Source organism: Piliocolobus tephrosceles, chromosome 17, assembly GCF_002776525.5.
Source record: "Piliocolobus tephrosceles isolate RC106 chromosome 17, ASM277652v3, whole genome shotgun sequence".
In the NCBI taxonomy this organism is placed as follows: Eukaryota; Metazoa; Chordata; class Mammalia; order Primates; family Cercopithecidae; genus Piliocolobus; species Piliocolobus tephrosceles.
Window position 1 is genome coordinate 885,750 of NC_045450.1, and position 11,349 is coordinate 897,098.

Here is an 11,349-nt window from a genome sequence, read left to right on the forward strand (position 1 = left end):
AGAGGCCGAGTCAGTCCTTTAGAAACCTCCCACTGGCTGGGCATGGTGGCTCACGCCTGTAATCCCAACACTTCAGGAGGCTGAGGTGGGCGGATCTTATTCCAGGAGTTTGAGACCAGCCTGGGCAGACCCCATCTGTATAAGACCTAAAAAAAAAAAAAAAAAAATTCCCGCAAAGAGAAGCCCAGGCTCAGAGCCTTCAGTATATAATTCTTCTAAACAGTTGAAGAAGAATTAACACCAATCCTTCACAGACTCTTTCCAAGAAATACAGCAGGTGGGAGCTCTTCCCATTCATACAGAAATGGTAGGCTGCACCCCTTAGGAATACACACATGGGGGTCCTCAACAGGTCACATGCAAACCAACCCCAGCAGCACACAGAGAAGGCGCATGTGCCATGACCAGGAGGGGTTGCCCCTGAGTCCATGGCAGGAACTGGAGGCCACATGTGGCTGCTCATATTTAAGTTAATTAAAATGAAATGATGGCCGGGCATGGTGGCTCACACTTGTAATCCCAGCACTTTGGGAGGCCGAGGCCAGCAGATCACTTGAGGTCAGGAGTACAAGACCAGTCTGGCCAGCACGGTGAAACCCCATCTCTACTAACAATACAAAAAATTAACTGGGTATCGTGGCAGGCGCCTGTAATCCCAGCTACTCAGGAGGCTGAGGCAGGACAATCGCCTGAATGTGGGATGTGAAGGTTCCAGTGAGCTGAGATTGCGTCACTGCACTCCAGCCTGGGTGACAGAGCGAGACTCCGTCTAAAAATAATAAATGAAATTTAAAACTCTGTTCTTTAGCTGCACCAGTCGCCTGTCAAGTGCTCAGTGGCACACGTTGCAAGGGGCTGCCATCATGGACAGTGGAGATGTCACATATATCCACCATTCTAGAACATTCTGTCGGATGGCACTGGGCTCTGCCCTGTCTGCTGAGGAGGTGGCTTGTCATTCCTGTCCTGAGCAGGTCTGAGCTGCTGCCCTCTGATCACTGCCCTTGTCCTGCAGGTGGCTGGGGGCCTGAGCCCCACGCCTGCCAGGCAGCAGGTGCTGGACATCGACAGCTGCCTGGACTCATCCGTGCTGGACAGCTCCTTCCTCACGTTCCCGGGGCTCCACACTGAGGTGAGGGCTCCACTGGGGGTCCCAGGATGGGCTGGGGGTCCTGTCATCTTGGGGCAGCTTGGACTCAAGACACTGTGCACCTCTTATCAGGCCTTTGCTGGACAGATGAAGAGTGACTTATTTCTGGATGATTCTAAGAGGTGGGTTCCCTAGAGCAACCTTGAGCCCTGGTGCAGGTCACTGTCTGGAGTGCCGGGGGTGTGCGGGCTGCATGTCCTTGCTGGGTATCTGTGGCTCCATGTGGTCACACCGCCTGGGAGCGGGTTTGCTCAGAAGCCCAGCATGTCCATGCGTGACTGGACGGGGGTGCGGTGCGTGGGTGACACATCCCCTGGCACCTTGCTGACCCACGCCACCTGCAGCCTGGTGTGCTGGCCCTCCAGCGAGGGAATGCTCAGTTGGCCGGACCTGCTCAGCGACCCGTCCATTGTGGACAGCAACCCACGGCAGCTGGCACGGGGCCAGGCGGGCCATGGGCTGGGCCCGGAGGAGGACGGCTTCTCCCTGGCCAGCCCCTACTTGCCTGCGAAATCCTCAGCATCAGGTGAGCTGGGGTGAGAGGAGGGGGCTCTGAAGCTCACCTGCGCAGCTGGGCCCACCCAGTGCCTCCTATGTCTCTAGATGAAGACCTGATCCAGCAGGTCCTTGCCAAAGGGGTCAGCAGCCCGGCCCCCACCCAAGACACCCACATGGAAACGGACCTGCTCACCAGCCTGTGAGTGCCCGGCTCTCCGGGGAGGGGTGATGCCAGAGGAGGGGCCGGGACTCAGGCCAGGCAGCCGTGGTCCCTGGGGTGGTTGGGGTGGGCTGGGGGCTGTGGTTGCACCACTTCACTTCTCTGAGCCTTCGGCTTCTTGTCTGTGAAAAGAGCCTCATAGGATCCTCCAGGGCGTGAGAACCTTCCCTCTAGGGAGGGAGCAGGTGCATGGGGCTTTGGAGGAGCAGAAAGGCTCCTGTGTGAGGCTGGCTGGAGCCACATTTTTATTTTGGTCTCAGAGCAGTGAGAAATTATGGGTGGGTTTTTAAATACCCCATTTTTTTCAAGACCATTTTTGATTATTTGTATTTTAAAGAATTTCTTGGCTGGGCGCAGTGGCATATGCCTGTAATCCCAGCACTTTGGGAGGCCGAGGTGGGCGGATCACCTGAGGTCAGCAGTTCGAGACCAGCCTGGCCAACACGTCAAAACCCCATCTCTACTAAAAATACAAAAAATTAGCCAGGCATGGTGGCGGGTGCCTGTAGTCCCAGCTACGTGGGAGACTGAGGCAGGATAATCGATTGAACCTGGGAGGTGGAGGTTGTAGTGAGCTGAGATTGCGTCACTGTACTTCAGCGTGGGCAACAGAGCATGACTCTGTCTCAAAAAAAAAAAAAGGGCCGGGGCGGGGGGGCCCACGTTTGTAATCCCAGCACTTTGGGAGACTGAGGCGGGCAGAGCACCTGGGCTTGGGAGTTCAAGACTAGCCTGACCAACATGGAGAAACCCCATCTTTACTAAAAATGCAGAATTAGCCGGGCATAGTGGCTCACGCCTGTAATCCCAGCACTTTGGGAGGCCAAGGTGGGCAGATCACCTGAGGTCAGGAGTTCGAGACCAGCCTAGCCAACATGGCAAAACCCCATGTCTGCTAAAAATACAAAATATTAGCCAAGCGTGGTGGCGGGCACCTGTAATCAGGAGAATCGATTGAACCTGGGAGGCTGAGGCTGCAGTGAGCCGAGATTGCGCCATGGCACTCCAGCCTGGGCCACAGAAGAGCGAAGCTCCATCTCAAAAAACATTTTTTTTCCTCAATTTCTTGGTTGTTTTCCAACCTATCAACAAAGGGTCATACGGAGACCTTGTATGTAGCCATGCGCATCCACCCTTTGGCAGAGGGCACCACACATACATGTGACCCCGGGCTCTGCCGTGCCCTCCTGTGCTCAGGTGCGCTGAGGCGCACAGGGCCCTGCCGTCACGCTGCAGCTGCCTGCAGGGTTCAGTGCGGTGGCACGCAGTGCAGGTGCGGAGTCCTGGAGCCACAGGCCACACCACAGGGCCTGCATGCGCAGGGGCTGCAGTGTCTGGGTTTGGGTAACTACACCCTGAGACACTTGCACAGCAACAGAATTACCTAACGACACATTCCTCAGAACATATCCCTGGCACTAAGTGGTGCGTGGCTTTTCCACCCACGTCTGTTTTGATTTCTGTGTTATTCCTTTGAGTGCTTCTCATTGTCAAGCAACTAGGAACTAAAGAGGTATGAACTGCCCGTGGACTCAGACAAAAAGGAAAACTTCCTGATTTACAAAAGGCAGATAACCGTGACATGAGGGCATCTTTATGAATAAATTGCCAGTCGGTTTTAAAAATACAGAGTATGGGGAAATCCAGGGGTAGTCAGTAGCAGCTGAGCAGCCCAAAGTATCTGCAGCCCAAAGCTCTTTGTGAAATCCAGATTCATTGCTTCTGCGGGGATTTCTGGTGGCAGCTCAGACTCCACAGCCACACAGAGCACGTGGCCCTCGCCCTCCCGGCTTTTTCAACCCTTGGCTGTCCCTTGCTTAGACAATGCTTTGGGCTGACCAGGTCAGAGGCTTGGGTTCATCCTGGACCCCTCTGCATCCTTCCTCACTCCAGCCTCCAGCGCATCCCGTGGCTGCTTTCCCAATGCAGAGCACGGCCTTCCCTGTGCCTAGACCTGCACGCTCTGTCCTGGCGGCACCTCTGCTCTGGCATTCCTGGCCACCCCATGCCTCCCTGTCAGCCGTTCTCCATCTCTGCCAGCAAGAGCCTGCTCCCTGAGTCAGACCAAGTCATTTGTGTTGCTATAAAGGAATAGTTGAAACTGGGTCTTTTTTTTTTTTTAATTTTTTGAGACGGAGTCTCACTCTGTCACCCAGACTGGAGTGCAGTGGCACGATCTCGGCTCACTGCAAACGCTGCCTCCCAGGTTCAAGCAGTTCTCTGCCTCAACCTCCCAAGTAGCTAGGATTACAGGCGCCCGTCACCACAGCCGGCTAATTTTTGTGTGTGTTTTTAGTAGAGATGGGGTTTCACCATCTTGGCCATGCTGGTCTTGAACTCCTCACCTTTTGATCCACCCACCTCGGCCTCCCACAATGCTGGGATTACAGGCGTGAGCCACCGCGCCTGGCTAAGTTGAGGCTGGGTCATTTTTAAATTTTTTGTAGGGACAGGGTCTCACTGTCTCCAACTCCTAAGCTCAAGTGATCCTCCTTCCTCAGCCACCTGAAGTGCTGGGATTACAGGCCCGAGCCACTGCGCCCAGCCAAGAGTGCCTTTTATCCTCTGAGAGACAGCAAAACAGGAAGCAGTCAGTGCAGTGCGGCCCCCGGGTCAGGCGGTTCTTTCGGTGATGGGCTGACCAGGGTGCAGGTGCGGGAGAGCACCCAGGGAGCCTAGGACTCAGCGTGTCGCAGTTGGTCTCGTCCTCCCCCTCACGCATCTTTGCTGCCTCTGTACCTCTTCTCTAGCAGCTCTGGGACTGGGCATGTCAGCATGGTGCCCTGATGCAGTGGCACAGCCTCGGTGGTCATTGGCTCCTGGAAACACAAGCAGATCTCTGGCCCCAGGGAGCCCTACACACTTGGGATTTCAAAGGCATTTATATGTTTCCTTGTCCAAAAATAAATTTTAGGCCATAAAACTGCATGGGAGAGACACACTGGCCTCTAGATTGTGGAGATGCTCGTTGGATGGTCGAGACCCAGTCATAGTTTGCAGGGTTGAGGGGGGCCTGTCATGCCCTGGGAGGCCGTGTGTGGCTGTAGGGGCGGCTGGTCAGGCTGTGGGCAATGGGTTTATCAGCAGAAAGTGAGTGGGAGAGGGACACAGGCAGACACCTGGCTTTGGCGCCTGGAGTGGCTCTTGGTTCCCTGGCTCCTAGCACCACTCCCACTCTCATTTGGGGTAGGGTCTTCCGTCTCTTTGTGGGGGGACCCCATGACCCGAGAGGCTCAAGAAACTGCCCGCCCAGATTAGCATGGGCTTGGCTGCCACTGCCTCCTGGAAGCCGGAATGAATTCACGGCCCACCATGTCCCGCAGGTCCAGCACTCCTGGGGAGAAGACAGAGACGCTGGAGCTGCAGAGGCTGGGCGAGCTGGGGCCGCCCAGCCCAGGCCTGACCTGGGAACGGCCCCAGGCAGCGAGGCTCTCTAGGACAGGTGCGCTTGCGTAGGCCCGGGATGCCCCCAGCCCCTCCCTGTTAGTTGCCTGTCACAGGTCTGTCTCTGCTTTCCCAGGACTGGTGGAGGGTCTGCGGAAGCGCCTGCTGCCGGCCTGGTGCACCTCCCTGGCCCACGGGCTCAGCCTGCTCCTGGTGGCTGTGGCTGTGGCTGTCTCAGGGTGGGTGGGTGTCGGCTTCCCCCCGGGTGTGAGTGTTGCGTGGCTCCTGTCCAGCACCACCAGCTTCCTGGCTTCATTCCTCGGCTGGGAGCCGCTGAAGGTGAGTGAGGGGGCTGTCGGGTAGGCTGCAGGCCTCCAACACGGGGGACCCCTCTGAAGCCACCCCCTCCCCAGGTCTTGCTGGAAGCACTGTACTTCTCACTGGTGGCCAAGCGGCTGCACCCTGATGAAGATGACACCCTGGTGGAGAGCCCGGCTGTGACGCCTGTGAGCGCACGTGTGCCCCGCGTACGCCCCCCCCACGGCTTTGCACTCTTCCTGGCCAAGGAGGAAGCCCGAAAGGTCAAGAGGCTACACGGCATGCTGCGGGTGAGCCTGGGTGCGGCCTGTGCCACCTCCACCTCCTTTCTCCCACCTCCCACCCATGTACACGGGACACTCTCGTCCCCCTTTCCTCACCCAGAAGGCCCTTGGGGGTTCAAGGCTCTGCAGCCTCTGCCCGGACTCCCTCCTACCCTATGCCCTCCACTTGCTGCCCCAGTCCCTGCCAGGGCCCAGCTCCAATGCCCACTCCTGTCTCGCCCTGAAGGCCCCTAAGCACTGCCGCAGTGGCCTGTGTGTCTGCCCCCAGGTGGGGTCCCAGGCAGGGTGTGTGCTGCCGTTACTTAGCCAGGTAAAGTCTTGGGGTGCCCCCTGCCAGCTCACCTTCCTGCAGCTGCACCTGCCGTAGCTCTGGGGGCCCCAGCTGTGGCCAAAGCCCTGCTGTCACTGGGCTGGGGCCAGGCTGACCACAGGGCCCCCTGTCCACCAGAGCCTCCTGGTGTACATGCTTTTTCTGCTGGTGACGCTGCTGGCCAGCTATGGGGATGCCTCGTGCCATGGGCACGCCTACCGTCTGCAGAGCGCCATCAAGCAGGAACTGCACAGCCGGACCTTCCTGGCCATCACGCGGTACGGGCACCCGGTGCACTGGTCTGTCTCCTGGGCTTTGGTTTTGCCTTTAGTCCAGCTAGATCCTAGGGGACGTGGAAATATGTAGATACCCTTTTGGTTGCCAGAACTGGAGGTCGGTGCTGCTGGCATCAGTGGGCAGAGGCAAGGGAAACAGCTCCGTGCCCTGCAGTGCACAGGATGGGCCTATGACAGAGAATTGTCTGCCCCAGAACGTCCCCAGGATAAGGCTGAGGAGCCCAGGTCTAGCCGTGGCTAGCAGGGCAGTGGGAGCCATGTTCCCTGGGTCTATAGCGGCCGCTCACTCCAGGCGGGCGTAGGGCAGTGGGGGCTGGAGCACGTGACTGTGTCTGGTGCTGTGGCAGGTCTGAGGAGTTCTGGCCATGGATGGCGCACGTGCTGCTGCCCTATGTCCACGGGAACCAGTCCAGCCCAGAGCTGGGGCCTCCACGGCTGCGGCAGGTGCGGCTGCAGGAAGGTGAGCCGGCAGGGGGTGCCCCAAGACTTAAATCCTTCCTCTTGTCCAGAGAGCAGCCTTCAGCGGAACTCTGGCATCAGCTCTGCTCCCGAGCTGTGTGACCGTGGCCCTCTTGACACTGCAGCTTCCTTCTCTGTTTAGTAGAGGTGGTGACATTGTCTAACTGATGGCTGCCGGGAGGGTTCTCTGGGGTGGTGGAACCAGAGCTCACGCGAGCTGGCCAGCAGGAAGCACGCCTACTGGGTTTTGATGACGCCCTGGTCCCGGCCTGGGACTGTGTGTTTTCAGCACTCTGCCCAGACCCTCCCGGCCCCAGGGTCCACACTTGCTCAGCTGCGGGAGGCTTCAGCACCAGCGACTACGACGTTGGCTGGGAGAGTCCTCACAATGGCTCGGGGACATGGGCTTACTCTGCACCGGATCTGCTGGGGTGAGCAGCGCGAGGGCCCCAGGCATCTGTGCCAAGGACAAGGGAGTAGTTCTCCAGGAGTGCCCCGGCCTCTTGACCAGCCTGGCTCGGGGTGCCGGAAGGGCTGGGGTGCGGCACCAACGCCACCCCTCTCCGGCAGGGCGTGGTCCTGGGGCTCCTGTGCAGTGTATGACAGCGGGGGCTACGTGCAGGAGCTGGGCCTGAGCCTGGAGGAGAGCCGCGACCGGCTGCGATTCCTGCAGCTGCACAACTGGCTGGACAACAGGTGGGAGCTCCCTCCTCTGCCCTCTCCGGGGTGGCTGCGGTCACCAGCCAAGAGCCCACCCTCACCCCTCAGGCCCCCGCTGGCCTAGGCGGCTTCCACAGCCCCTCAGCCACGCCTGCACCACGTGGTCCCCGCAGCTTCCGCCCTGCCACCCTCTCCCAGTGACCCGCACCCTCTGCGCAGGAGCCGCGCTGTGTTTGTGGAGCTGACGCGCTACAGCCCGGCCGTGGGGCTGCACGCCGCCGTCACGCTGCGCCTCGAGTTCCCGGCGGCCGGCCGCGCCCTGGCCGCTCTCAGCGTCCGCCCCTTCGCGCTGCGCCGCCTCAGCGCGGGCCTCTCGCTGCCTCTGCTCACCTCGGTACGCCCGCCCCCGGCCAGACCCCGCTCCTCCCACCGGCAGCGTCCCACCCTTCGCAGGGCCACGCCCCTCACTGGGCCCCGCCCCCGGCAGCGTCCCACCCCTCGCAGGGCCCTGCCCACTCTCCTGACCCCGCCCCCCACAGGTGTGCCTGTTGCTGTTCGCGCTGCACTTCGCCGTGGCCGAGGCCCGTACTTGGCACAGGGAAGGGTGTTGGCGCGTGCTGCGACCCCGGGCCTGGGCACGGTGGCTGCTGGTGGTGCTGACGGCGGCCACGGCGCTGGTACGCCTCGCGCAGCTGGGCGCCGCCGACCGCCAGTGGACCCGCTTCGTGCGTGGCCGCCCACGCCGCTTCACCAGCTTCGACCAGGTGGCGCAGCTGAGCTCCGCAGCCCGTGGCCTGGCGGCCTCGCTGCTTTTCCTGCTCTTGGTCAAGGTAAGGGTGGGGCCGGTGGGCGCGGGGCTGGGCGCAGACCCCAGGGCTGCAAACTGACGGACCCCTCGTCCGCAGGCCGCTCAGCAGCTACGCTTCGTGCGCCAGTGGTCTGTCTTTGGAAAGACGTTATTCCGGGCTCTGCCTGAGCTCCTGGGGGCCACCTTGGGCCTGGTGGTGCTCGGGGTAGCCTACGCCCAGCTGGCCGTTCTGGTAGGTGACTGCGCGGCCGGGGAGAGCCCCTTAGCTCAGCTCAGCTGCACGCACGCTCAGCCTCACGCACTGATGCCGCCTTCCCCGCAGCTCGTGTCCTCCTGCGTGGACTCCCTCCGGAGTGTGGCCCAGGCCCTGCTGGTGCTGTGCTCTGGGACCGGGCTCTCTACCCTGTGTCCTGCCGAGTCCTGGCACCTGTCACCACTGCTGTGTGTGGGGCTCTGGGCGCTGCGGCTGTGGGGCGCCCTACGGCTGGGGGCTGTCATCCTCCGTTGGCGCTACCACGCCCTGCGTGGAGAGCTGTACCGGCCGGCCTGGGAGCCCCAGGACTACGAGATGGTGGAGCTGTTCCTGCGTCGGCTGCGCCTCTGGATGGGCCTCAGCAAGGTCAAGGAGGTGGGTACGGCCCAGTGGGGGGGAGAGGGACACGCCCTGGGCTCTGCCCAGGGTGCAGCCGGACTGACTGAGCCCCTGTGCCGCCCCCAGTTCCGCCACAAAGTCCGCTTTGAAGGGATGGAACCGCTGCCCTCTCGCTCCTCCAGGGGCTCCAAGGTATCCCCGGATGTGCCCCCCCCCAGCGCTGGCTCCGACGCGTCGCACCCCTCCACCTCCTCCAGCCAGCTGGATGGGCTGAGCATGAGCCTGGGCCGGCTGGGGACGAGGAGTGAGCCCGAGCCCTCCCGCCTCCAAGCCGTGTTTGAGGCTCTGCTCACCCAGTTTGACCGACTCAACCAGGCCACAGAGGACGTCTACCAGCTGGAGCAGCAGCTGCACAGCCTGCAAGGCCGCAGGAGCAGCCGGGCCCCCGCCGGACCTTCCCGTGGCCCATCCCCGGGCCTGCGGCCAGCACTGCCCAGCCGCCTGGCCCGGGCCAGTCGAGGTGTGGACCTGGCCACTGGCCCCAGCAGGACATCTCTGTGGGTCAAGAACAAGGTCCACCCCAGCAGCACTTAGGCCCTTTCCCTGGTGGGGATGGGCTGTGGAGTCAGAGTGGACACCGCTCAGTATTACCTTCTGCCAGCCTCAAGGCCTCGGGCCAGGCAGAATGGCTGCACGCAGGTTCCCCAGAGAGCAGGCAGGGGTGTCTGCCTGCCTGTGGGCTTCAGCACTTTAAAGAGGCTGTGTGTCCAACCAGGACCCAGGGTCCCCTCCCCGGCTCCCTGGGGGAGGACACAGCAGTATTGGATGTTTTCTAGCCTCTGAGATGCTAATTTATTTGCCCGAGTCCTCAGGTACAGCGGGCTGTGCCCGGCCCCACCCCCTGGGCAGATGTCCCCCATCGCTAAGGCTGCTGGCTTCAGGGAGGGTTAGCCTGCACCGCCGCCACCCTGCCCCTAAGTTATTACCTCTCCTGTTACTACCGTACTCCCCGCATCGTCTCACTGTGTGTCTCGTGTAATTTATATGGTGTTAAAATGTATATATTTTTGTATGTCACTATTTTCACTAGGGCTGAGGGGCCTGGCAGCTGAAACTGGGCCCTGCGCCCAGAGCTGGCCTCCCCAACACCTGGGTAGGTGTGGCGGGGCTATGGCAGCCCGGCTGCTGCTTGGATGCGACCATGACCTTGGGCCAGTGCTGGGGGCACAGCTGTCCCCCAGGCACTCTCATCACCCCAGAGGCTTTGTCAGTCATCCTTCTTGCCCTAGGCCAGGTAGCGAGAGAGCAGCGCCCAGGCCTGCTGGTATCGGGTCTGGGCAAGGAGCAGGACTAGGCATGTCACAGGAGCCCAGGGTGGTTAGAGAAAAAGACCCCTCCTGGTGGCTGGCTCCCAGGGTGGAGGAAGGGGAGCGTGTGTGTGCGCGCGCACGTGTGTGCTGTGTGGCCCGAGCAGCCCCAGGGCCCTCGGAGTTGGCTGCGCCTGCTTTTGTGTACCACTTTTGTGGGCACGGCTGCTACTGGAGCCTCAACCGCCCCCCACCCAACCCCCGCACCAAGCAGACAAAGTCAATAAAAGAGCTGTCTGACTGCAACCTGTGCCTCTGTCTGTGCACCAGGGCCAGGACTTTATTTCACTGACACAACATACTGTCCAGGGAGGGCCCCAGCCTCACACGAACTCGGTGAAGTCCTCCACGGAGGAGATGAGGCGCTTCCGTTGGCCCATCTCGTAGGCAGACGTGGGCTCGGCCGGAGTCTGTGCAGGGCCTTTGGGATGGGACGGGGGGTGCACCAGAGGCAGGCTGGGGTTGGAGTAGGCGGCTTCCTCGCAGATCTGAAGGCAGAGGCAGCTTGGGCAGCAAGTCCAGGAGGCGTGGCACCCGCTCTGCCCGCCCGCCCGCCCCACAGCCTGGGCAGCCAGCACACCCTGCTGAGGGAACCCCATCTTCCCTACCCGCTGGCGGAGCCTCTTGATGTGGCGGAGCCTGGCAATCCACTTGGAGGGGTAGATGTCGGTGGGGTTGGAGCGGCTGTGGTGCACCTGTGAGGCCATCTGGGGACGTAGGCAGGGGTGAGCTCACTCGCAGGTGGCACTTGGGCCTGTCCCACCAGCTCATGCCTGGGCCTGCCCCCACTCACGTTTGCATGCAGGGCCATCTGACGGGCCACAAAAGGCAGGTTGCGGTCAGACACGATCTTGGCCACGCTGGTGTCCACAAGGCCCTCCATGTCTGGGGAGACAAGGTGGTCATGCCAGGCCCAGGGCCGTTGGCACCACCCTGCCCAGCCCCACCCCAACCCTACCTTTCCTGCACTGCAGGGACACTGGCCCCACCCTGGCCCCACCTT

General features: G+C 61.2%; 2 protein-coding genes across 9 annotated transcripts in view; one reads left to right on the plus strand and one right to left on the minus strand.

Annotated features, from left to right (window-relative positions):
- The window catches only part of PKD1 (polycystin 1, transient receptor potential channel interacting), a 46,971-nt gene extending 36,379 nt beyond the window's left edge, over positions 1-10,592 (plus strand). For 2 of the 3 annotated variants that reach the window (XM_026447541.1, XM_023189244.3), the window contains exons 31-46: positions 1,016-1,132; positions 1,223-1,272; positions 1,495-1,676; positions 1,754-1,847; positions 5,192-5,310; positions 5,389-5,591; positions 5,666-5,860; positions 6,303-6,442; positions 6,808-6,920; positions 7,209-7,350; positions 7,490-7,615; positions 7,799-7,973; positions 8,119-8,409; positions 8,485-8,619; positions 8,710-9,015; positions 9,106-10,592. In XM_026447541.1, the coding sequence (XP_026303326.1) occupies positions 1,016-1,132; positions 1,223-1,272; positions 1,495-1,676; positions 1,754-1,847; positions 5,192-5,310; positions 5,389-5,591; positions 5,666-5,860; positions 6,303-6,442; positions 6,808-6,920; positions 7,209-7,350; positions 7,490-7,615; positions 7,799-7,973; positions 8,119-8,409; positions 8,485-8,619; positions 8,710-9,015; positions 9,106-9,573 (2,856 nt within the window). In that variant the 3' untranslated portion in view covers positions 9,574-10,592. The remainder of the gene's footprint in view (positions 1-1,015; positions 1,133-1,222; positions 1,273-1,494; positions 1,677-1,753; positions 1,848-5,191; positions 5,311-5,388; positions 5,592-5,665; positions 5,861-6,302; positions 6,443-6,807; positions 6,921-7,208; positions 7,351-7,489; positions 7,616-7,798; positions 7,974-8,118; positions 8,410-8,484; positions 8,620-8,709; positions 9,016-9,105) is intronic. The other variant, XM_026447542.1, reaches the window with a different exon arrangement.
- The window catches only part of TSC2 (TSC complex subunit 2), a 45,892-nt gene continuing 45,126 nt past the window's right edge, over positions 10,584-11,349 (minus strand). For all 6 annotated transcript variants that reach the window (XM_023189250.2, XM_023189248.2, XM_023189247.2 and 3 more), the window contains 3 exons: positions 11,140-11,231; positions 10,955-11,053; positions 10,584-10,834 (listed from right to left, as the gene is read on the minus strand). In XM_023189250.2, coding sequence (XP_023045018.1) covers positions 10,670-10,834; positions 10,955-11,053; positions 11,140-11,231 — 356 coding nt within the window. In that variant the 3' untranslated portion in view covers positions 10,584-10,669. The remainder of the gene's footprint in view (positions 10,835-10,954; positions 11,054-11,139; positions 11,232-11,349) is intronic.